Genomic DNA, 25,219 nt, shown 5'->3' with positions numbered 1-25,219 from the left:
CTTCGTTCCGGAGGAGAAGTTGCCTCGAAGAGCTTTGTATCAGGTTCATACATAGCTTGTGAAAATATGTTGTGTTGTGATGCGAAGGGAAGAAGCTTCCTAGTTATAGTTTTGATAGTCTCTTCTGCGTTCTCGGTTGATCAGTTTTGTAGTACGTGTTTGTTCTCAGTAGTAGGAATTGCAGACTTATCAGACAGGTATGCATCATTTGTTCTTCGATTCTGCAAGACAAGCCTCTGAGATGATCTACGGAATACAGTAAGAACGCCATCGCCCAATGGCGGCATTCCCAGCGCTCATATCTAAACGAGGTCACTTTCAACAAGAAGACTGTTTTTGCCACAAATATGATTCGTCCACCACTTACCCTTCCCTGATTCGCTGTGGACTTTTGAGAGATAAGAATACGTTGGCCTCGTGATGATCTCCAAAGCAAACGTAGAACATACATACACCTAGACATCTGAATGGTATGTCTCTATACTGATTGGAATGTATCTACGGTATACGTGGCCATTCCTGCAGGATGACTTGTCCAATCCTCATGAGAGAGATTTTCACCCGGACCGAAAACCGGATGAATAAGATAGCAGCAAAATCATCTGACTGACTACTAGATATCCAGGATCCATCATACTCACCCATCTTCAGGGTAGAATGGAAGGGTACTTGAGTAAAGTTATGCGGGATCCCCAGTTTACAGCACAAGGCATGCACCAACAAGCATTGGCAAGATTACACTTACAAACAACCGAAATCACATTTCTAACTCTCTTACGAAGCATGATTATCACTAAGCTTCTCTTCCGTGTACTATCATAGACATTCATAACATCATATATCTTAAATCAACACTCCGAGTCTCTTACATCGGTGATATATCTTGATCAAGGGCCTATTGTGTGATCATCTGCGCACCATGCAAAGGGACAGTTCAGCTTCCGAGCAGAGCTCGCCTGAGATCGAACAAGTCACTGGGAGGGATGTTACATTGCAGCCATTTCAGTGTATGATATGTTCAAGAAGATTCACCAGACATGTGCGTGATATTGCCTTCACTCACGAGTCTTCATGATGATCTCGATAAAAGCGTCTCCATGATCATGAACAGTCAAGGGCAGTGCTGACGTTCGAAATTTCGGTTTCACAGGAGAACCTGAAAAGGCATTCCTTACTCCATCAACCCTCTGATAAGAACACAAAATTCTCCTGTTTCTATTGTATCAAGGTGTTTGCCAGGCGTGATTTGAGGAAAAGGCATATAAAGAAACAGCATCCTGATCGACCTACGACCCCTAAAGACAATGCAAATTCGAATAATAATCAGCAGGATGGGATCTCTCCGACGCAATCGCTTCCAGGTCAAAATCTGGACCAACAGCAGCCGGAGGCACAACAACCACCTTTCTCCTATGATCTCAGTCAACTCGATTCAGCTATCTTCCCCCATTCCTCCTCCTCTTCTACAGCTTATCAGTCCAATTCCAACTTATCAGCCTCGGGTAGCTATACTCAATCCCTATATCCCCAAAAGAACACCAACGTAAATGTAGAGACCAACTCGATACCTGTACAAGAGATGTTCAGGATAGAGTCTCTACTGTCGCAGCCACCTCTCAGTATGATGGATGGAATTGACCAGATGCAAGGGCAATCAGATTGTGGGTATTTGCAACCTATTTTTGATTGGATTTGCATAACATTGTGCTGACTTCTGACCTGTTTTTGTAGATTCAGCACCAACCTTTTCTGATCGTAGACCCAGTACGGTAATATCCCGAACGTCCCCTCTTTCCTCAACGTCCACCAACGACATATTCGTTTCGCAGAACACGGTCGAGAGCGGGGTCAACCTATTCTTCCAGCATGTCTCAGGTTATTTCCCTTTCCTTCATCGACCGACATTCAATATCTCTCAAACCTCCGAATACCTCTTAATGGCAATGTTGAGCGTTGGCATGCAATTTAGCGATGATGAGGCTGAAGGAAGCAAGATTGCGAAATATTGTTTTACCCGAGGAAGAAAGATTTTAGATGCGATGGAACAGGAGGAACATGATCAAGGAGCATTCAAGTTGGATGTGATCCAAGCATATTTGTTGTTGGAGATCCACGCGTCGATGTACTCGGCTGGATCTGATAGTGCGTATGGACTCAGGATGCACAATAGGTTAATAGAGGTGAGTGATAATCCTACGTTCTATGCTGGAATACAAGTATCGGCACCACGGGGGGAAGGGCTCGGCCTCAGATCAAGGCAAATTAGTTTATGAACACTTAGGATGATAGTTGACCTTGTAACCCTGTTGCAGCTCGCTAGAACAGGCGGTCTGACGGATCCGTATCCCTCTCAATCAGCCAGCTCAGGTGATCTAGAAACACTGTGGCGTCAGTATGTCAAAGCTGAAAGTCATAAACGGTGAGTCCATTTCTCCTTGTCTCACTATTTCCTTTGCCTACCATATAGATATCACAAATCATAAGAATGCAGTGCTGATTTGCATGGCGATTCTTAGCACCTTGTTCGCTGCGTACCACCTTGACGTACTATGGTATCACACCCTCTCAGTACCGCGTACCATCTCCCATCTTGAGATCAAACATGATTTACCATGTTCAGAAGATATATGGCAAGTCAACACGGCATCCGAATGGGCTTATCGTACTTTGATCAACGACCAACAGCAGCAACAATCTTCCCAGCGGTATTTGACTGCTGTCCGATCCTGCTTGACTCCCAACCCATCTTTAGACATGTCAGCCTTCGATGCCCATGGATCATTGGTGGTCATCCTGTTCTTGCTTAGTAGTGTAAGGGAGATGTCCGGTTGGTCAACTATGACTGGGAAGGTATGCATAGAAAGATTCGAGGTAAGTGTACAGCCGTCTACCTTCTTGACGTCCTAGACCAGCATAAAATGATTGATTCTGACATGTTTTTTTTTTTTTTTTTTTTTTAATTATAGGCATTACATGCTTCTCTCACCGCTTTCGAACCAGTCATTCAGAGTAATATCGATTCTTCTCCGATGTCTGTACTCATGCAAGCCACTTGGCACACTGCGATGATAGAGCTGTTACTTTGGTCTCCATCGCATACGAATGGGGTCGTAGAAAGAAGTCTGGAAGCGGCTTTAGCAGCATCGTACGTGTGTCTTTCCTTATATCAGACTCTGGAGTTGGGATTCAATCGCTAAAGACACGACGATCTATGTCTAAATCTGTGCAGTGCTCGTCTCAGCAATTCCTCAACTACATTCTCATCGCCTATGGTAGCAGCTTCGGTAGATCGACACCTAAGCTGGTTCCTGACCTATCTAGATACCAAAACAGACGTATCGGACGAAGCTCCCTGGATGGCTATATTCGCATTCAAAGCTGTACTCGTGTCTTATCAATTGGTTAAAGCCGGCTGTATAGAGACGCTGAATAATATTCCCCCAAGAGATAGCTCAGAGATGTTGGATTGGATCAGAGAGGTGTTTGAAAGGAGGAGGAATTGGAAGGTGGCCAAGATCATCGTCAGTAGTCTGGAGGAGTTGGAGTAGATCACGTACGTGAAGACTGAAGACTGGAAATTGTTGTAATTCTGGTACCTTGTATCACCCATATCATCATATCGTTATATCGTTATATCACGATTATCCAATGTATCTCCATATCAACGCACAGGCCCTAGGGATGATGGATCCTACGTCATCACCATCAAAGGTTGACTCATCCCCACTTCACGTGGCGTCGTCAACCCGTATGCATCACTAACCAAACAAGAAGACCAACGCACACCTTGATGACAGAATCCGTCACAGATCTTTCTCTCATCCTTGTTCTTTGTTTTCTTTTCTTTCTCGGACTATCGAGAATAATCGAATATAACCTCACTACCAACCTCATAATCTCCTCGCGCTTATTACGCTCAAAGCATCTACCACAATGGGTACTCGAGGACTTATCGGCTTCACCATTTCCGGCAGACGTAGAGGATGTTATGTCCAATTCGATTCATACCCGGAGGGAATGGGAGTTGGTATTGTCAAATTCATCCTCGGTCTCACTCCTGAACAAAGAGAAACCATGATCAGACGACTTGAAGAGGTGAGTACCAGCTGTACATTTCGGATGGAGGTCTAGGTCTATACTGAAATGATGGGTCAATGCATAGATCATTTGGGTCGAATCTGGATCCGATGCACCGAAAGAGATCGTTGAGAAATACAGATCTTTGGAATTCCATCTATCACCATACGAGAAACATATCAAGGCGACCAATCCAGAGATCTTTCGACAATCTCAATTGTATCAATATGAAGAACAACCTAATGGATACTATGCCTCTGTAGAGGAACTCAAGGTGCATATTGTCTGCCATACATTTTAGATGGATCCCTGAAACACCTCATCGATGGTACCGAATTCGTGGAAGATGGTTTGTTCTGCGAATGGGCTTATTGGATAGACTTTGAGAAGCAGGTATTCATAATGGATGATGGGAAAGAAAGGCAATGGAACTTCGATCAGTTGGATTCGGGATTCTGGGGTAAATTGGTAGATGACAACTTACAGCAAGAAAGAGAATTTGAACGAAGAAGGAAACAGAAGGAAAACGAAGAAGCGAATAGTACGCAGCAACGAGGATCCGAAGAAAAGGAGGAAAGTAAAGAAGCTGACGAGAGAGTCAGTATATTCCCTCTATAGTCAGAAAAGATATGTAAAGACAAAGCTAAACTTGCTGAAGATCCAGGAAGAATCGAATCCCAGATACGCAGAGTGAGAATTGAAACCTACTTGATCGAAAGGGTAGCCTTGGTAGATAAATTGTATATAAGAGTAAAAAAAGTCGTAATTCAATTGGTAATCATCATTGAACATGAAACATATCCATGTATATACATGACATGCGCACACAACAGCTCAGACAGACGCACGTTGACAGGCAAACTGATGAATCAACTACCATCAACTACCGTCAACTACAATCAGTCTACATAGGACATCTCATCAGCTCAATCGTACACGTATATATGTATACAATCTCATCCATCGTTTCTTCATTTCTTCGTTCTTTCATACCCTACTGCCAAAGCTCACTCGCTATCAACATGGGAACCAGAGGAGTTCTTGGGTTTATCGTTGCCGCCAAGCGAAAAGCATGTTACAACCATTATGATTCCTATCCTGACAGGTTAGGGGTACGAATCGTCATGTTCATCTTGGCACTTACACCTGAACAAAGATGGTCGATGATCGAGCGATTGAAAGAGGTAAGCTCAACTACCAGTATCCCACTGGAACAGTGCGAGGGTCTGATAAGTACTCTCATCTTATGGATCTTATGGATCGACGAAGAATTTGATTCACCACCTTCCGAAGAACTCATCCAACACTACACTTCCAAAGACTTCCATTTAGACTCGTATGAAAAGGAGGACAAGCTGAAATACCCTGCCGAGTTCGAACATCGACGACGTACCCCCCACACTTGGTCTGAGCTCCTCAGAGGAATGCAAGGTGCCCCCTGTCTCCCGCAGATTATCAGTGGCGAACTCAAGCATCTCCTCGACCGAAACGGGTTTGAGTTCAACTGGCTTTGCTGCGAATACGCCTACTGGATCGATTTCGAAAATCAAACCTTTGAAATGACGGTGGGTCAAGAAGGTAAATGGAGTTTCAATCAATTGAGCGAAAAAGGAAGATATTGGCGAAGACTTGTGGACGATGAATTATGGACGGAACGATTGATAGAACAAGGTAAGAAGAGCTTCACCGCTCAAGACATGCTCGCGGGTCTCGATGTGAGTGTAGTATAGACAGTTGCCCCTTGACTGTTGTAGCTGACCGCATATGTACCGCAGGATCGATCTGATCAAGCAGATCCTATTGGCTCTTCCCATCATATCGCCACCGATCAGATTTTTGAAGAAGATGCTCACACTCATACCACCGAGATTCAAGATCCCAACCAGGCCCCGGATGCCGGATTCCCCTAAGGAGAGTGGGACAATGCCGGATGGGGAGTTTTGCGATAGCTTAGGTAACAACGTCACTCTTGTCAACTCGAATACCATGGACGCATCGATCGACGATGCGGCACCATCTCACGATGACCATCTAGCCGATGGACGAGCTTGAAAGGCTGCTCATGGGAAGAGAAGGTGACGAATGTACATTGTTCTCCTATGTGGTGTTCTGTAGCAGACAAGGCTTATGATAGCCACGAGATGTATGACTTGTGAAAGAGTCCTCTTTATCTCCAGAAACAAGCTCGAATGCATGTTGTCCTTTCCTGTAGTAAGCAGAGTAGAGGTTTACCTTTCATTGCATTGGATGGAGCTGGGGAGAGTAAAGAATACTATTGACAAAAGAGATGACAAGCCTTTTCTATCAAGAAGGTCAGTGGAAAGCTCTAGGAAGGATAGTAGCCATTTCTCGCTTCACTCTCGATCCATTGTCTCTCCTCATCCGTAAACTCATGTTCAGATCCAAAGTTGTCTATGCACAGAGCCTGAAGCTGATAATATTTCCCTTGTTCAGCATTCCTCGCGTAGGTGGCCAGCTGGGATGAAGCTCGAGCTTGGGTGATCAACTTCTCGTGAACTGCGATCCCGCTCTCCAGCCCTTTGATATAATCGTTCCTCCGGTCTCGTAATCGCTTTTGGGCTTCTTTGTCTGACAAAATATGTATGGTGAGCCAAGCCAGATTTTGCAATTGTCTCTAATGGCATTAGTGGACTTACTTCTTTGCTTTCGCTCCTCAGCAGAATAAGTGGACTTACGAGTGTTGTTCTGGAAAGCTCCCTCATTAGTAGCTGTGTTCAATACGGATACGACTCAGTAAGCACTTACGGTGGTATTCTTACTGGCAGGTTTGGGTCTACCCGTGACGCTAGTCATCTTAGCGAAGCTTTGTGGCTGAGCAGAAGGACTTTGCAAGAAAGGGCTGGTATCTCTGCTCGAGGGAATTTTGGGTCGATGCGAGTCGACGATAGCAGTCGAAGAGTGAGGCTGGGTTTCATCCAGTGCAGTGGCATTATCACTTGCAATTGGATTGTTCCAGGCAGTAGAATTTTCCCACATCGTCCCAGCTGAATTATCACAAAGTACCTTGTCAACTGTGGGAAGTGTATCATATACTTGCTGGTATGGTTCATGAGGAAGATGAGCTACGGGACCCAGCCAAAGGGGCGGGAATTGAATATGATCTAGTGAGCCATCATTGAAGCTAGGCGCTGGATCAGCCCCGTTGGTCGGATCGGTCCCCTGAGGCTCATACCTTGTCATGGTGAAAGTTTTTGATCAGCATGTAGATCGAGATAGACATACATATAGTAGAACCACGCACCCTTCAAAGTTTTGTGGCAGATCATGATACGTGTTTTGGGTGTTGTCGCCATAAGTAAAGGGATAATTGTACATCTTTACCAGCGTAGTTCAGTCTGAGTTGAAGAGAAAAGTAACATGCAGAGAATCGCCGGAATATTATATCTTAAGCTAATGGTCATGATATATAACAACATGACTACTCTATTTCTGCAGGCCGGTTGGGTCTAAATCAGTGGTACAGTAAAAAGGATGCACGAATCAGCACGGTTCTTACTGTACGATGAAGCTTGAGACAATAATTCGCAGAACGTTCGTAAGATGCACAACAGATCTGGACAAAGGATACTGTATTGTAGAGCCTACATATCCTATCAGGACGCAAAATCATGTAAGGTAAGTGCTATGCAGTCGCTGAGTTTATAATAGATTGCTCAAAAAACGACGAGTGCCACATAATATACTGTACAGTATGTAAAATTGCTGAAAATGATCATACTGCAGTTCATCCTTTCAAGGCCCCATGTTGGACCTGACGATTCGAATCTCGATTTGATTCCTACTGGGGAATCTATAAACTTTAGACCTATCCAGGCCAGCCCCTTGCCTGTGTATACACCAAGCGTTGATACCCTTCTTTGGAATCACCTACTGAATATCCGTGGCCCATTCTGAACGTGGACCTACTGGTCCAATCGGAAGCCTCACATTTCGGAAGCCTCCTACTTCGTGATCCCAGTCCTGATTCATTGGATATTCAGGACACTACGGACTTTTACTTACAAAGGTGTGACAAGAAGAGTGCAAGAGATGATATGGTAGGGTCCTTTGACCCGGGGCAGGTACTGAGCAAGATGGTGAACCTTATAGAAGTACACAGATTGCAGTCAACTGCTCCACTGTTTCATATAAGATCCGTCTTTTCAATATTGGTACTGTAATAGCGAGATAGCTCCCTCACTTTCGCCTGCTGGCCGTCGTGTTGACGTGACTTTCGCCTCCCGCAACTACCAGATTCCCGGGTATCTGCTTCCTAGCTAGTCTGCAGCATCAAGCAAGTCAATCATTCATATCTATATTTTTCAATTTTGTTTCGCGAATTATAGGGTTAAGGCATTTTTCAAAACCATGACATGTAAGAAGCCACGAATTATTGGGCTGCAACGGGCCCATCTCTAACGACCGCAACGGTCAACGCTTTCTTCTGTTTCTTCTCGGCCTCGGTGATGTACTCTTCGGACTCTTCAAGGGATTGAGTGTCGGGCAGTCGAAGGTTCTCAAGAAGGAAAATAGCAGTAAGTAGGCCAATAAAAGAGATGACGGTACCGACAATAACCATTACTCGCTGTTGAAGTCAAATTCAGAAGTCATCAACATGGGCTCGCGCTTCTACTTCTACCAATTTCGAGACAGCGTACTCACTTGGGCCTCATCTTGAGCTCTGGCAACTCCGTCTCGCTGCCATGTTCCGACGGGCCATTGTGTAGCGTATGTCAATGGATCGGCATAAGCAGCAGCAACAAGAGTCGCATTGCCTTGGAGGTAGGCGGTGAGTTTGTCCGGAACAATATTGGTCCACATAGCACCACTGATGGCTGCACCGACGCCGAAAGCTACATAGTAAATTGCAGTCCAACCAGCTGTTACCAGTGCGAGGTGTTCATGAGGAGCAGCGGCCTGAATGAGTGCTTGAATGGGATAAGGAATAAAACCATTGGAAGCACCTAGAGGTCGAACAAACCAATCAGCATTCGCCAACGGATTGTCAGAGATGATAACATACCTCGCAAAACTTGAATAATGGCAAGCTCAGCTTGAGAACTATGACTGGTCCTGTATCGGAGCATCAGTCCGGTAGCGAGTGTTTCAATGAACATTCCAAAAATGATGATGGGCTTCAAGACTCTGTATTTTCGAGCAATGAGAGCTCCAATGACGGCGGTTACCCATCCACCGATCGTGGGGAAACTTGTGATTCGTGTGGCCGAGACCTGTGACTGATCGGCGGCAACTTGGAGATACGTGTAAAGGTATGTGCTGACCGATCGTCCAGCAAGAGGATGCCATAAAGCGATCAGGCAACAGCCAACGACTGTCTTCCTCTTGATTAAGGCGAAGGGAAGCAAGGGGATAGGAGCGAACCATCTTTCCCAAGCGACAAAGCCGACAGAGATTACTACTCCAACAACGAGCTGGGCGATAGTGTGGGCGTCACTCCATTTATTGAATCGAGAGTTTGCCAATGTAAGAGTTACAAGGAATAACCCAATGCCAACGACAAAGAGAACGAGACCGATAACGTCAAGTTTCCAGAAGATATCCTTCGCATCGGCCCAAAACCTTTGGACAAGAGATGTTTGCGCGGCCCTTTCCCGCTTGATCTGCTTGAGCTGTTGTCGGATAGCTCTCTCGGGACGAGTTCCTCGCCATAATGTGATGATGATCGGAGTAGTAATAGGCGGGATCAAGATACAGAACATCGCTATATAGAGACGAGGTCAGTTTGTATACGGATAAGCACTCGGATAGAAACGACACTTACCAATACCCCATCTCCAAGAAGTGCTTTCATTACCGTAACCCAGCATCGACTGAGCTACATTCGCACCTAAGAAGGAGTTGAAAACTTGAGGAACGGACGGGGCGACCAACCACCAGTCTGTGGCAAGAGAAGGTTCAGCATAGACCCATACGGACTGCTCAAAGAGACTCTATACTTACATCGATTTCGCAGTGAAGAGATATCGGCAATGATGATATTTTGAAGCATGAACATGCCACTAATACCAAGGGTATGAATGGCACTACCAGCTGAGAACTGGACGATACCCTTAGCTGATGCCATAACAGCTTGTCCGACAGTATAAAGGATGAGACAACCGATCTCGGCATACACTCGACCGAAGTAATCAGCAAATTTGGCAATCGGTGTAGGTGCCATGGCGGAGAAAATGGACGTGACGACCGTGACTGAGGCCTGTAGGGAATGTAACTTGAAACCTTTGGATACAGCATAGTTGAGATATACAGTAGCAGTACTTTGATCTACGAAGTATCATTTTCCTATCAGCCTCAATTCAATAATATCACAGCATCGATTGTCATTCGGTACGTACCCAGACTCAGACTGTATGACACGAACATGAAGAAGAGGTATATAACGATCCGCCATTTGGTGTTCATTCTTGCTTGCAAAGCGTCCATCTCGATGACACCTCTGGATTTACTACCAATATTGATGACATCTTTGTCAGAGTAGCCACCTTCAGCGCTCGGCCCATCCTTCTCATCGTGATCTAAGTCTTTGACTTCGTGAGGCAGCGACACTGATGCTGTGGAGGGTTGAGCGGAGGGAAGACCTCCAAGTACTGGTACAACGGGATCGTCAGATCTTCTAGCCGACATCCCGTAAGTTGAATTTGAGCAGGTTGAGGAATCAGATGCATAAAGCTTCGCCCACCCCGCTTTATATCTGTTTTTTATTTTTTCGCGAATCGAACCTACCGCGCTCCACCAAGAAAATCTTCATCCTGGAGTGCTCCGTGTCCTATCTGAAGTCATCGGCCGCAGTCCGATTAAAAGTTCCCACTGATTGCCCCAATCGTACCTGTATTGATCGTCTTGACGAGAAGTCATCGGCCGCAGTCTGATCTAATTAGGAATACAGTGTGATAGTCGGCTTACACGGAGCGTCTAATTGGGAGCGGAAGATGTCATCTCCCCTCTTTCTCCTATCTGATATGCCATACTAAGCATAAGAAAGGCGCTTTAACCGGGTGCTATGCCAAGACTTCAGTACGTGAGTTGGCCCTTGAAGGATCGAGCCCTTATCTGCAAGCGAGGTCGTCTTCAACAATGAGAGCTCTGGATCATGACAGGAACCGAGGACTTTTTTGGGCCTGAGTTGATGACTCTAATATCTATCAGATATCGTTAAGTCCCTAATTATCCCTTATCCTGACACGCTCGCGTTGCGGATGTGTCGAGCGGATTCCGTCTAAATGCACTGCGGATATGATCAGTAATCAGGAGGCAGAGGGCGAGACCAGGGGATCGAGTAAAAAGACCTCGCTCAGTACGTAACCATCATGGTCCGTGACCTCGCGTAGCAAGTAGGATAGAATGGATTTTGTTCCTTTCTCATGATAAATTACCTTTCAGACTATTCAGTAGTGTGTTCTTGGCTCGATGGATGAACCATGAAAGAATAGATGATCGGCCGATTGCAAGTCAGGCGTATGAATATCTTGTCAGACCGTCAAGTCTCATCGGTTAGGCGATTGAGTAATACCTCACACGCCTATTTCCCTTGAAAGGTACTTTTCCCTCTTGTCACTACAACTCGTTCTGTCGTCATCCCTTCTGCATCGGTCCATTTCCCATGGAACGCTGGTTGACACGGTCATTGGCCATTTGAGATCCCAAGTCAAGCCGAAACCCCATCATCTGTATTCAGTCTAACAGCCGAAAGATATTCGAAGAACGACATGTTCACAGTCTCCGATCCATCCTCTTCGAATACACTGGTATCTGCTGGTTTTGCTGGTATCTGAGCTGCTGTTCGGACATGTGAAATTACGGAATGGATTTGTCATGAATTTGCAAATTCTCCTTGTCCCCACACAGGTTGCCGTCATTTGACTCGATCGTCATGCCAGCATCTTACGATCGTGAACAGTCGCTACCATATGTCATTTTCAGCTTTCGACCCTGAGCTGTCATATCAAAGTACACTGGTGTGGAGGTTTAAGGTCCCGACAAGCCCCTGATTTCCTGGTTCCTTATTTCTCCTGGTTGGTTGATTGGCTGGTGGCCCCCTCCCCGCCCGAACCATCGTGGGTGTCTGTCTGATCGACGAGACAAAATGTCCCAACGCCTCATTGATGTGATGGGAATGTTCACAAGAAGATGAATCTCTTACCTTGAAAAGCCACTGTGCTATGAGTCGGATTGGTGGACCCTCAACCTCTCTCTACTGAGCTGAATGGATGAGATGCAATCGGAGGAATTGTTTCTGCGTCGACAGGGTTTTGGTGAATTAATGTTTCGGCATTTGAACATAATTGACCCCGCACCGCAATACCATCTTGCTCCTATATTAAGCTTTTTACCGCACAACCTATATCACCTCATAAATGAAAGGAAGCTCTTGGGAAATGTCCGACTACACGATCCCACTCGAGAGGAAAGAAGACCAAACCGTGCTTGAACTAGCAAGGCGAGCTAGCCAAAGCAAATGAAAATGTAATTGTAATTTTGTAATTTACCTCTTTTGATTGTACACTAGTGTACAACCCTCCGGCCAGCACTGCATGCTTCCAATTCCACAACAGCCTGATGGGCCGAAATGATATTGCCGAGTCAGTAGTCAGGATGAGTATGAGTGATCGAAGGTAACTTTTGAGGAATCACATGTATCACCTAAACCAAGACCCAAGACATATACCATACCTCGGTTCACAGGGGAAAGAAGGGGTGCGACAGAAGAGAGGGTGATATTACTTGATATTTCTAGGGTCAGGGTAGTCACCAAGTCACCGGATCGTTGTGTCACCTCTTTTAATCATCTTTTCCTGCTTTCCCATGTTCTCCCCTCCCCTGCCTTCTGGAAGGTTCAGAAATAATACATTATATTAATACATGATTTTCGATCGACTCGGGCGGGGAAGGCCATGGAGTCGGGATTGTCTTTTGGGAACTTGGTGTCTCGTAGGAACAGAATAAAGAGTAAAAGAAGCGAGACAAGACGAAACGAAAGGAGATGGATGGGACGAGACGAGACAAAATACATAAATAAACTCGACTCTCAGGGACTTTAAGAGGGATAGAAGTTTACCGCGAAATATTCAGCCGATCCCCAAATACACCCCCACATCCACAATCGATTTTCCTACGTAAGACATCCAAGGGGTTTTTGCGCAAAAAAAAAACCTGAGCGTCTGCTCCCCTTTCTCGTTTCCTCCTCGCAAAGCTAGACAGTCACCGAAACGCAACACTGCTTCCAACAACCCAGCCCAAACCCTTAGACACGATCCCAAGAGTCCCAAAGACAGATCTCATTTCATCGCTTCGTTCGTTTTATCACCATCCCATCCCTACTCTGTAAGACACGACACGAGATCAGAAACATCAATCCGTAGCCGTGACGTCTCACCTCAATTTATCGGATGGGTAACGAACGGTCAATCATCAGGCATCAATGATCGGGAATTCCACAAACGTATTTTATCAGTCATCAGCCCAGATACAGGACCAATAGTAGAGTAAATATTATATAAATAGTTTTGTAATCTTCTCGTACATATTTTGTTCTTCCTTATCTTCCTCCTTTCAACATAATTGATACTCATATTGATCATATCCCCATACAGTCAATCGTATCTATCGTTTGTACACAGTAGAATACATAACAGAAACAGGATCATCCTTACGAGTCAATGTGAGTTGCTTCCACGATCTCCAAGCTCACCTCAATCCGATCCCCATAAAAACCTTGTCCGCAACTCTACTCTGCTCTCCTCCACCTCTGAGTTTTAGCGTAGGTTGGGTTGGGGTCCGATTCAGGTTCAGGTCAATGACATCCCTGTAATCGTAACCTGTAACTGCTGCTACTCCCAACCAGCAGTCAGTCACCAACAAGTTATTCACCCACCCCCTTCTTGCATTTTCATATTCTATTTGACCATCCAATTCCAACAATCCTCGTCATCATTTCAAAACCTTTCCGGTAACCTTTTTAAACGTTATTTTCCACTTTTGGATCCCAAACATTACTTTGCGTTCTCCTTTTCGTCTTCAAAGGGATCAATAAAACCAAACGAGACAAAGATTGAACTGATACAACATTATTTCTCATTTTCCTGATACGCACAGTTGCATCGTCGCCCAACCATTTATCATCGTTTCACATATTACGATCCAGCCCGACAACAATCTCAACCGTTCCACCATCACTCAAGAATAGACAGAAGGATAGGATCCGATTCGGTATAACTACACTATACATACCCCCTTTCATCGATCTTTTCATTCACTTTCGGTGGTCTTACAACCCTAGTTCCAGCAAACTGCTTTTCTTCGGTCATCTTCAACAACTCGGTCGTCCAAATAACTGTTTTGCTAACAGGCTGAAACATCCACGAAATCTGGTTCATCAAGTAACGGTCGCCTCCAACCAGTCATCTTCCATTGTCTGTCGATAGATATATAACTGGTCTATCTCAACTACCTCTTCAACCTCCATCATCGTCCTTGACTCTCTTTCTCTCCCCCTCCACGACCTTCCACTCAATAAAATCTTTCAAGATTTCGTCCTATTACAGTACAATCCACTCTAATATGTCACCCACATCTTCCCTTTCATCCAAATCGCTCTTGTCCAGCTTCAAAGGCAATTCTACTACTTCCCTCATGAATATGAGCGACGACATGGACGGTAGAACCAGAAATGCAAAAGCCCAAAAGAGGCATAGGGAGAAACAAAAGGCTAGAGTGAAAGCCGTGAGTAGCCATCCCACTTACAATACTATCATCAAACGCGATCCTTTCTTCTTTCGTTCCTATTGCCACTCATATTTAGCAAATACTGAGTTATATGTTTTTGTGCTTTGTTTAGCTCGAAGAATCCGTTCAAGTACTCACCGCACAACTTGAAGATGCCCGTCGTCAACTCGGTCAACTCCCCTACCCACCTGGTTCATCGCGGATGGGACTCGGTACGCACTCGCCCGAGTTTGCTCAGATGCAAAATGAGAATAGTTACCTGCGAGACGAAAATGCCGATCTGAGAAGACAGCTTTATACGCTTAGAGTCACTTATGGTCAAGAGAACCCCGGCGGCGGGAACGGGCCGCAGAATCAAATGCCTAGTCCGCCACCTAGACATGGTAGTGGGCAAGGTCAAGGGAGGTCAAACACTGTGAGTCGAGTCGTACCAAATGCAATGATAGGATCACAAAAGGGTATACTGATGGTCAACGATATGTTAGAATCCCGCTGGAAACGATAGCTCAGATCCATACAGGAACTCATCAGGGAATGGCAATCGATCAAGAGTTTTATCTGCTTCTTCGGTGAGTGATGAGACGACTACCATCATGATAATGAGTTTTACTGATATGTTCTTTTCGCCACTTTCCTTTTTAAGGCTCCAAACGCCTCACCATATGTTTCCTCTTCTTCATTCCCTGCGGACCTAAGGGCTCATTCACTCTCCAATAACAACAACTCCAACAATAATGGATCATCGAACAACTCAGGTAACAACAAACCTCAACAGATCGAATCGAATTATCCAGTAAGGTATGAAGGACACATGTATCCTCCTACTGCACCTCCCCCGCACGCCCTACCAAGAAGTCAGATGTACAATGTGGACAATATGCCTTATGGAAGAGGTGAGAGCGGGGAAAACATGCCTTGGGGTCCAGAGGTGAGTTCAAACTATACTTTGTCTGAAAAGGACAGGATGGACGCTGACACGGTGTTGCATGTGTTGTAGTCCGGTCCGCCCCCTTTTGCTGGAGCTATGGGTTACCCACCTGTTAATTTCCATGAGAACAGTTCGTCAAACGCTGTTTCTGAACCTTGGAGACAAGACCATTAAGCGTCGTCTCTGTCTTATCGACTAGTACAGTCCACATGAACATGTCGTGTTCGATCATGGTTTCCCATCAACCTCTTCATATCGATCTCCCTATATACCTTTTGAATTGCTCATCTCAACTTTAGTTTATATGTAAGAGTGTCTTTCATCATTTTCTCATCAGTACTCAACGGATCGGATTTCGGACGGATTCCTTCCTTTCTGTCATTTGGTATTAGTCTGTCAGTAATCAAAAGTATATGATAATCGTCTCTTTTCCTACTTGTCTTCCTCTGTGATTGTCTGTCCTCTGTTATTTCTCATCTTATGTGTCGTTTATAATTCAAAGTTACAGTATGCATGATTTGTTAACATTACCAACTGTAATCGTTCCACTTTGACTCTCTTTCTTGCTAAATCTAGACCTACAAAGAAACTTACCAGTTACTTTACTTTAAGTTAATGCTCATCGCTCGGTGATTGGTGATTGGTGATTGGTGATTTCCGCTCGATGCCTAGTCATACACATTGAGCATAACGTGAAGGGGTTAATAACCACATGTTCCTGGCGTCCTGGACGGGTACACAAAGGGTCCAAAATGTTTGTTCGATTTTGAGCATGGTAGGTGGATATCGCGATACAGCTACAATATACTATAATTATATAACACGCATGTATCGTGACGTCTAAAATCAAAATCAAAATCACGCAAACGAATTATAATTGATGATGAGTGTATAATTTAGAGTGAATAATGTATACTCGAGTAATGATCTGAACAGAGCCGATGTCAACATCATGAATGAAGATTCCTCAGTAGTATTCTCCCTCTACTGTCTACTGAGATTCTGCATTTGTACCAATTCGTACTATTCCCACCCAGACCCCCAACAGACATCAGCAATGAATGAAATGACCAATGGGAATTTGATCACTCACATAACCTCCTTTCTTAGCTAATAACTCCTGATGAGTTCCATGTTCGGCCACTTTACCTTCAGCGAAATAATAAATCTGATCTGAACGTTGGATCGACGATAGTCTATGTGCAATTGCACTATTCACCCAAGGTATCAAACCATTCAGCATCCCACATGCTTTACATATTGGTCAGACGTTAGACACTCACATGGTGGTCCTTCCCCTTGAAGCTTTATCCAACGCTTCCTGTACGACCTTTTCACTTTGACTATCCAACGCAGACGTCGCTTCGTCTAACAGCAAAACCTTGGGGTTTCTAATCAATGCTCGTGCAATGGCTATACGCTGTTTCTGACCTCCAGATAATTGTGATCCTTTACCTCCTACTTCTGTATCAAACCCATCAGGAAGGGACATGATGAAATCGTACTATCATCAAAACACACTTAGTCAACAAATCTCATAGGAGGACACGAGGTATTGTAAGGTAGACTCACAATGTTAGCATCTTTACAAGCATTCTCAATTTCCTCTTGTGTGATTTCCTCCATAGATTTGTTCGCTCCAAGTAAAATGTTGAATCTGATCGTACCAGCGTATAAAGTTGGTTCTTGAGATACCAAAGCAACTTGATCCCTGAAATTCGATACGTTCAATTCTTTGATATCTACTCCGTCTAGTGTGATCCGTCCAATTAACGGATCATAGAATCGTTCGAGAAGTTGGATTGTAGTGGATTTACCACATCCTGATGGACCGACCAAGGCAACACTGTAGTCAAGGAAAGTGAACATACGTTAACAATCAAGTTACGAGTAGGGCATGCAGTTTGAACAACTTACTAAGTTCCAGCGGGTACATCAATGTTTAATTCCCTCAAAACCCTCACACCTGGTCTAGTAGGATACCTGAAATGTACATCTTCAATCCTGATATGACCTTTGACATGTTCATGATCCAATTTCAACCCTTCAGAAGAATCGGGATCCACCTCAGGTTCGTTGTCCATTAATCTGAAGATTGACGCAGCGGATGAGTTCGCTTTGGAAGCATCGGGAACGAACGTGAACACATTTCCTGCTTGCATAGACGCGAAGATCTATTCGGTTATGCGGTGAACATGAAGATGAGTTATGGACAAGCAAAGATGATGGGGTGAAAGGTTGAAGACTTACAACAGACGTCAAAACAGTGAAGAAATGACTTGTACCATATCGACCACTTATAATCCACAAGGCACCAATGTAAAAGACCAAAGCGATGATACAGAATGTGATACCTTGACTGGCAGCGTAGAGAGCTTGCGATTTGACGGATGTTCGGCTACACATCGGCCGCAATATCAGTACCTATAGTTTGGGTTCGTTTTCTGATGCGTTAGCTAGATAGGAACACTTACAAGTTGACTTTCATAGGTTCCCTCAAAGCGGTAGAATAGATTCTATCAACGTCGTCCTCCCTCGTCAATGAAGCCACAGTCCTGACCGCGCCAGCAGCTTCAGATGCCAAATGAGCTGAGGAAGCATGTAGCTTTTTCATCTTTTGATCCTTGAGCACCACTACTTTGAGACGAATATATCCACCTGACACCAAGAGCGGAATACAGGCTATACCGATAAGAGCGAGAACTATGGAGAAAATACGAACAGTCAGCAATTGTATATAATCGAACTCAGAGGTAAGCCTTGATTACTTACGAGGACCAAAACATAAACCGATAATACAACCACCCATCAAGGTTGCGCAAGATTGTACGATCGTTCCCAACGTGACTCCAAATAGACCTTGCACCTTTTGAGGGTTCTCAGCGAGATTGGAAGTGACAGCTCCAGTCTGATGACAAGAATATAATTTTCTGCATCAGCTTTTCCGAGCCATACAGAACAGAACTTGATAGTGATGTTGGTAAGGCTACTCACGGAATTTTGGTCTTCATCGAACCATCCGATATCATGTCTCAAAACAGCTCTGAAACTCTCAGTTCTCAACTTAGCATTGAGATCCCATCCTGTACCAGAGAAAGCTACCACTTGGGTGTATGTAGCGACGAAAGCCAGAATAGCAGTAACGAAATACCAGAGACTGCACGATGGATCGTCAAGACAGATCAGTGAAGATCGAGACTCACGGTTGAACGAGGGAAAAAAACTTACGCTTTCCGATCTAGAGCATGTCTAAAAACACCTTGCCAACCATCAAATCCTTGAATTTGGAAATCTGCCAGTGCGTAACCGAACAAGATCGCCAAAGCAGGATATACCATTCCAGAACAGATCGCCCCAATAGTACCTGCAACCCACATCTCCTATGTGAGTTGGATTCCTTCTGGGTAGGTCGGACAAAAACAACAAGGGACACTTACCGAAGAAATACCAATTTTTCTGCTTAGAGTTCAATTTCAACAATCTCAAGTACATGCCAAAAGAACTGGGTAATTTATCTTCTTCCAATGCTTCAGCCTCTCTTCGAGCTGTGATATCGTCCAAAGCGGCACTAGCTAATGATCGACCTGTGATAGCTCTCTTCAATTCGGAGAACTCTTTCTCCTTGATTGGCGAATCAGCAGCTGGAGTGCTCTTCACTCGGGAGAGAGCTTGATCTTCGGGTGGCGTCACTTTCAGAGAATCTTCGACGGCTTCTTGAGCTAATTTCTGGTTGGCAACGAGTTGTGCGTACTATTTGAGGTAGTTACAATCAGCAATGGGCACTTGGGATGGCGATTTAAGGGAAAAGCACTCACAGGTCCGTTCTCATTGGCGAGCAACTCGTTATGTGTACCTTGCTCCAAGATTTCACCACCACCCATGACAAGAATCCTATCAGCGTCTCGAATAGTTCTATGGTAACATATGTCAGCACCTGAGCAGTACGAACAGCGATATGCACTCACGATAATCTATGAGCGATAGTGATAGTCGTTCTACCCATAGCCGCTTTGTCCAAAGCATCTTGTACGATGCCTTCACTCTGCGTGTCCAATGCACTAGTAGCTTCGTCCAACAACAAGATTCTAGGATCTGAGACGATTGCTCTGGCAATAGCCACTCTTTGTTTTTGTCCACCTGATAATAGCATTCCTCGTTCTCCTACCATTGTATCGTATCCGTTGGGCAACTTCATGATGAAGTCATGAGCATTGGCATCGATGCATGCTTTCTTGACTAGTTCGAACTTTTCAGCATCGGTAGCGTTCTCCCACTTCGATCCGATCAGACCATGTTCGACATTACCTCGGACGGTGGTACCGAACAAGGTGGGTTCTTGTGAGACGAGACCTAGTATACATCATCAGCAAACCTGAACCAAAGATGTTGCGAACGTGTGGATGTCGTACGGGAAGAGTCGGTGTAAGCAGGTGTGGTGTGAGCAAGAGAGGTAGCTTACCGATTTGTTGTCTTAACCATTTCAAGTTCAAGTCCCTAATTTCTACTCCATCTAGCTTGATACTTCCTTGGATAGGGTCGTAGAACCTTTCTACCAGACTGACGACCGTCGATTTACCCGACCCACTTGCGCCCACAAGTGCGAAAGTCTTACCAGCTTGGAAAGTTGTAGTGAGACCCTTGAGGATGGGAATATTAGGTCGAGAGGGATAGTGAAATTTGACATTTTCAAATGTAATTTCACCATGTACAATGTCGGGTTTAAGACCTTCGATACTTGCTGAATCGATGAGGGGGATTCTATCAATAGTGGCGAATAATTTCGCAGCGGCTGATTGAGCTTTAGAGACGGCTGCCATTTCCGGTGCGGCCATTGCCATGGAGAATGCACCGATCAAGACGGACATGAATACGTTGATGACGATTCCACTGTCTGCTCGACCTTGGGTGACGAGGATACCACCGTAGAAGAATGCAAGAGCGTATGCGGAGTAGATCGAGAAGACTAATTTAGCAGAGAGTCAGTGATTATCCATGCAATATGAGTGCACTCTGAGGTTGATAAGGTGATGATAGGATCTTCCATTAATATCGATTACAAGTGGGCAAGACATATCTTTAGATGGATTTGTAATTGTCACACTTGCTTCCGAATCGACGATAAGATGGATCTAGTTCAACTCACACATGACACTTAGACCAGCAGCTTCGATATAAGCTCCTTTCCTACCTGCTTTCCTACTCAATTCAATATGATCATTAAATTTCTGGCCCAAAATCTTTTGTTTACCGAATGCCTGTACGGTTCTAATACTTCCAATAACTTCTTCAGCCAACGAACCAGCTTTGGCAATATGCTCCAAAGCGCCCGTACCGAATCTCGACATTGCCGTCATCATGATTCCGCCCGCAATGATAATGACGGGGAAAATGGCCGAACATGCCAATGCCAATCTCCATGACCGAGCGAAAGCCAGTGCGAAACCTGCCACGAAAGAGCCGAGGAATTGAGCGATCAAAGCGATCTTCTCTGATGTTCCTTCTTGGACTAGATGACAGTCTGTTTGAATACGGGTGGCCACTTCTCCTGCGCCGAGGTCGTCAAAGTATGCGATCTAAGGTAAGGGAATCGGTACGTTAGCTATAGTCCAATGTTAAAACTGATGGAGATGGGTTATGAGTATGAAGAGAGGTACATCCGTTGTAAGAGCTCCATAGGAAGACGAGAGTATGGACAGGCAGCTTATGCGACAGATTTTTGTAGCGGGGAAAGACAGCAGACGACGAATCGACGAGGTAGGTTTCCATTCACCTCTTGCCTTAGAACCGCCCTCAGATACTTCTCTCTAATCCTCTTCGAATTCAGTTCACCCGTGACATTCCAGATAAACATATACACCCAAGTAGTCAAGAAGATTCCCACACCTATAGCCATGAGGTACAAGGCATTATGACCCGATTGTGTCTTCAAGTCATCTTTGGCGGATTGCAGTTGGTCTAATTGATCTTGGCTCAAGGTCAATCCAGAAGAAGATATTTGTTGAGCAATGACAGCATAATTTGTAAAACTAGTTGTCAACCTTCCGAAAATCAACGTCATTAATGGTTGAGCGGCACCGGCAGCAACTGCCAATATCAGACCGATCACCATTCCAACCATCTCTATTGGAGTCGAAAATCTGAATAGGGCAAAGAATGATACGGGCGGTAGTAGGTTGGCTTCATCTTCTTTCTCCTTGGATTTCTTCTCGTCAATCTCTTTGGTCTTTTTCGATCTGGCGAACAAACCTTTCTTGGATTGTGGATGTTTCTTGTTGGTAGATGATGATGATTCTTCCCCTATTGATCCCTTTCTCTTCTCGGGTTTCTCATTGATTACGGCAGACGTAGATCCAGATGAGCTTCCATGGGATTCATGGGATAATGGGAGCACGGGAGGAGGTGGTGGACCGACGGTGGCTCCCATAGTGGTAGGGAAGGGTATACCACCGGGGATAGTCTTGGTGTCTTGGTTCAAGTTGAACTTTTCATTAGCCACTGTACCTTCAGTGACTACATTGTCTGCGGATGGTTGATGAGCGGGGTTGGAGGGACTGTCTGGTCGAAGGGGAGGTTGAGATGGATCGGTCACATCCCCCAATCGAGGTTGAGAAGACATGATGGGTCGGTGTGCGCAAGGGCAATTGATACTGGATTCTGGTGTAGTGTATTTGTATTGACCGTTAGATGTGAAGCGACAAAGATGATTTATATGAGTTGGGAACTGTTGAACGGTCAACCCATTGTATCAGCTCATGGCTTATCCTACTTTTACATGTATTCCTGGTGACAGTGACATTGACGATGACTCACTCTGTCGGCTCCGAATCTTGGAATAGTCTGATCGGAGAGTTTGTGATAGTCCCAAAGTACTAACCCCCTTTGACGCGCGTTCACCCGGCAGTCGATTTCTTCGTACCTGGGATATCCATGAAATGGATGTGATTGTGATTGTGAATGTGAATGCGAGGAGAGAGAGAGCGCACAGTGGGTTATCGTCCCACTTGCACCATGCAGTTTGGCAGGGAATGGATCAAGATGAATCTATATGAATCGATGGGACGGAGATCTGTGACCAGTTGGCCGTGCTGTGACCAGGGTGATGTTTGGCTCGTGCCTGGATCGGCCCCCGGTGTAGGTGTTAAGCTTAAAACTAACAGTCAGAACACCCACTGAACGATGGGACATAGCATGGAACATACATGAAAGTTACTACACGACTAGATTATATACCTGTATCTTCTACAGAACCGAACCAAATACACAAGCGAAACATGAACAACCGTAAACTGAATACACCCATTGACCTCATCTCCCTTGTCGCTACAGCAATTGACCTCCTGCTTTTCGGTAGACATCGACTCCTTTCTTCAGTTGTTCGAGAGTCAAGAAACTATTGGCAATGCATATCAGCGTTCATGCGCCCCCTGATCGAGTTAACCTTCCATTATGAATATCTTGATCAGCGATCCAATGGACTCACATGAGGATAGTCCTGTATGTTCGTCCCGTATAACCCTCTCATCAGCTCAAGCAGCACAATAAGCAGAAAGGATGGATCTCACGTAGGTTGTAATCTCGTCCAAGCCGGTACCCAACCTTTGAACATGAACATCGCACCTTCCCTTGCCAGACTACGTCAAGAATCCAAATTGAGCACCTGGTCCAGGTGTCTCACAACGTGAAAAAGGAATGATACATACGATTGTTTGATCACACCCATCGTGCTCGATGTGCCCTTTCCATGAGCAGTCATAATCCTAGATTTGATCACATCGGCAGGTGAACAGACGGCTACTCATCTCATCTCATCAGCAGTCGGATAAACTCATCAGAAGAACACTGGAAGATCACTTACTCGTAGCGACTGTACCCTGTTACAGTTAGACGATATAATCAGTATATTACATTCTGCCTCGATGTTTGTATACGATGGTAATGGACTTACAGCACCTAAAGAAGCTAAGAAATGCAATACCGGACCATCTTCCAAGACTTTGGTATTTATCAACTCATGCTTGAACCAATCGTAACTGTGATAATCATCCCATTGTCATTATCACTACGGATCCAGGTGAGAGCAGGTAGTGAGGTATGGCAGACGAAAGATCACTCACCTAGCAAGCTGACTCATGTTCATCAATATACTCCTGAACGTGTTCGGACCCATCCCTCTCGTCCAACTTGAAATACCTTCTTCGGACGTCATTCGATAGAATCCTTGAACAGAGTTACGGTAGTTATACCTGTCTATAGTAGGTAAATGGACCAAATAAGCCAGTCAGTATGGGCAAACGTGAAGGTAGATAATATATCGGCAGGAGAGGTCATGGAGCAGTAAAACCGAATTATTGGATGTTTTGTAAGTGAATCGATGACTCACGCTCGACAGGTTTCGCCTTATCCGCTTGCATCCTCACCATCAACGTCTCGAACGGTGTTCCAACCACCCCTGCTATACCGCCAGCTATCGATCCTGCTAAAGCCATTTTCCATGCTGGTGGTGGACCGGGACCTGCGGTATGATGTGGATGCCGAGAAGAGGAGGGTGAGGGATAGTGTGAAGATTAAGTCGAGAGAGTGACATTATGTAAGGTAAGCTTTGTCTTTTGATTAGTTTGTACAACATGAACATACCTTTATGTACCTCCGCTTTAGCCCAATCATAAGCTGCGAACCTAGTCATTGAATAAGTCATTTGTCGAAGTAATGTTCCTGTTAGTCCGTCAAACAACCCTCTTGTTCCTGCGTATATAACGTTCACACCCATCAGCCAGTAAGCATGAATGTAACGAATGGGGACGGGTGGTATACACGTACCATTGTTATGTACGGTCTTCTTGAGAGATTGGATCATCCCTTTATCACCACTCGTTTGTAGACGGACCTTTACATTCATCACATATCCTCAGTATCTCCCCAATGTCTAGTGGAAGAGGATGATGGCACGCTGAATGAAGAGTGGATCTACCTTGGTCAGATCCAGTGGATGAGTTATACTCGCCGCTATGGAAGCTGCTACACCTATATACCATGGTGATAACATCAGCATGGTGGATACCTTGTGTATCGTAGCAAGTAATAACCTCTCTATATATATTCATACTTGGATGTGCATGTAGTTCACAGGAACAGGTCTTGGACGCTTACCTCCTAACCAAAAGGGATAAGGCTTATTCACCTTGGTGATTGTTGACGGTGACGAGGACATAATTATAGATCCTCCTCTCTAGTTCATACCACTGGCGGGAAATGATTGATCCAACGTTATTCGAGTAGCACAGTATACCCCGATGGATGGTGACTGGTGGGGTATGTAGACTTATCGATCGATGGGGTGAAGATAGCTGACCAAGAGAAGTGATGGATGAGGAATGCCCATGGACCATTGTCGATCAATCTGTCATGTGTATTCTTTATCACCTGACACATGCCTGTGTATCTATTTGTACATCCCCAATGTGACATGTCGTC

The 25,219-nt window shown here is 44.9% G+C and overlaps 8 protein-coding genes across 8 annotated transcripts; 4 read left to right on the top strand and 4 right to left on the bottom strand.

The window, feature by feature from the left end:
- Window positions 1-919: 919 nt before the first annotated feature.
- On the top strand, window positions 920-3,548 carry L199_001374 (uncharacterized protein; the record flags this gene model as incomplete). The annotated part of the gene is made up of 7 exons (XM_064887129.1): window positions 920-1,039; window positions 1,151-1,661; window positions 1,732-2,180; window positions 2,313-2,419; window positions 2,517-2,871; window positions 2,967-3,145; window positions 3,230-3,548. 7 exons carry the CDS (start codon window positions 920-922, stop codon window positions 3,546-3,548), a joined length of 2,040 nt encoding a protein of 679 aa, XP_064743201.1.
- Window positions 3,549-3,933: 385 nt separating this feature from the next.
- L199_001373 (uncharacterized protein) lies at window positions 3,934-4,695 on the top strand (the record flags this gene model as incomplete). Its single annotated transcript, XM_064887128.1, has 3 exons — window positions 3,934-4,095; window positions 4,163-4,296; window positions 4,341-4,695. 3 exons carry the CDS (start codon window positions 3,934-3,936, stop codon window positions 4,693-4,695), a joined length of 651 nt encoding a protein of 216 aa, XP_064743200.1.
- Window positions 4,696-5,099: 404 nt separating this feature from the next.
- Window positions 5,100-6,129, top strand: L199_001372 (uncharacterized protein; the record flags this gene model as incomplete). Its single annotated transcript, XM_064887127.1, has 2 exons — window positions 5,100-5,792; window positions 5,872-6,129. 2 exons carry the CDS (start codon window positions 5,100-5,102, stop codon window positions 6,127-6,129), a joined length of 951 nt encoding a protein of 316 aa, XP_064743199.1.
- A 274-nt stretch (window positions 6,130-6,403) lies between these two features.
- On the bottom strand, window positions 6,404-7,278 carry L199_001371 (uncharacterized protein; the record flags this gene model as incomplete). The annotated part of the gene is made up of 3 exons (XM_064887126.1): window positions 6,404-6,666; window positions 6,735-6,783; window positions 6,844-7,278. 3 exons carry the CDS (start codon window positions 7,276-7,278, stop codon window positions 6,404-6,406), a joined length of 747 nt encoding a protein of 248 aa, XP_064743198.1.
- A 1,189-nt stretch (window positions 7,279-8,467) lies between these two features.
- L199_001370 (uncharacterized protein) lies at window positions 8,468-10,722 on the bottom strand (the record flags this gene model as incomplete). Its single annotated transcript, XM_064887125.1, has 6 exons — window positions 8,468-8,662; window positions 8,740-9,041; window positions 9,101-9,799; window positions 9,860-9,976; window positions 10,039-10,362; window positions 10,434-10,722. 6 exons carry the CDS (start codon window positions 10,720-10,722, stop codon window positions 8,468-8,470), a joined length of 1,926 nt encoding a protein of 641 aa, XP_064743197.1.
- A 3,933-nt stretch (window positions 10,723-14,655) lies between these two features.
- Window positions 14,656-15,922, top strand: L199_001369 (uncharacterized protein; the record flags this gene model as incomplete). Its single annotated transcript, XM_064887124.1, has 5 exons — window positions 14,656-14,817; window positions 14,933-15,235; window positions 15,306-15,389; window positions 15,464-15,748; window positions 15,818-15,922. 5 exons carry the CDS (start codon window positions 14,656-14,658, stop codon window positions 15,920-15,922), a joined length of 939 nt encoding a protein of 312 aa, XP_064743196.1.
- An 810-nt stretch (window positions 15,923-16,732) lies between these two features.
- L199_001368 (uncharacterized protein) lies at window positions 16,733-22,364 on the bottom strand (the record flags this gene model as incomplete). The annotated part of the gene is made up of 16 exons (XM_064887123.1): window positions 16,733-16,771; window positions 16,842-16,959; window positions 17,032-17,252; window positions 17,321-17,594; window positions 17,666-17,922; window positions 17,999-18,146; window positions 18,223-18,451; window positions 18,521-18,656; window positions 18,743-18,905; window positions 18,977-19,112; window positions 19,186-19,498; window positions 19,564-19,660; window positions 19,714-20,098; window positions 20,208-20,711; window positions 20,892-21,321; window positions 21,519-22,364. 16 exons carry the CDS (start codon window positions 22,362-22,364, stop codon window positions 16,733-16,735), a joined length of 4,296 nt encoding a protein of 1,431 aa, XP_064743195.1.
- A 704-nt stretch (window positions 22,365-23,068) lies between these two features.
- On the bottom strand, window positions 23,069-24,956 carry L199_001367 (uncharacterized protein; the record flags this gene model as incomplete). Its single annotated transcript, XM_064887122.1, has 11 exons — window positions 23,069-23,138; window positions 23,311-23,379; window positions 23,449-23,539; window positions 23,604-23,619; window positions 23,694-23,778; window positions 23,863-23,995; window positions 24,129-24,260; window positions 24,383-24,490; window positions 24,566-24,632; window positions 24,717-24,769; window positions 24,896-24,956. 11 exons carry the CDS (start codon window positions 24,954-24,956, stop codon window positions 23,069-23,071), a joined length of 885 nt encoding a protein of 294 aa, XP_064743194.1.
- Window positions 24,957-25,219: the final 263 nt, after the last annotated feature.

Source organism: Kwoniella botswanensis, chromosome 1 (assembly GCF_036426115.1).
Source record: "Kwoniella botswanensis chromosome 1, complete sequence".
Classification (NCBI taxonomy): Eukaryota; Fungi; Basidiomycota; class Tremellomycetes; order Tremellales; family Cryptococcaceae; genus Kwoniella; species Kwoniella botswanensis.
This window is presented reverse-complemented; position numbering and strand designations above follow the sequence as displayed.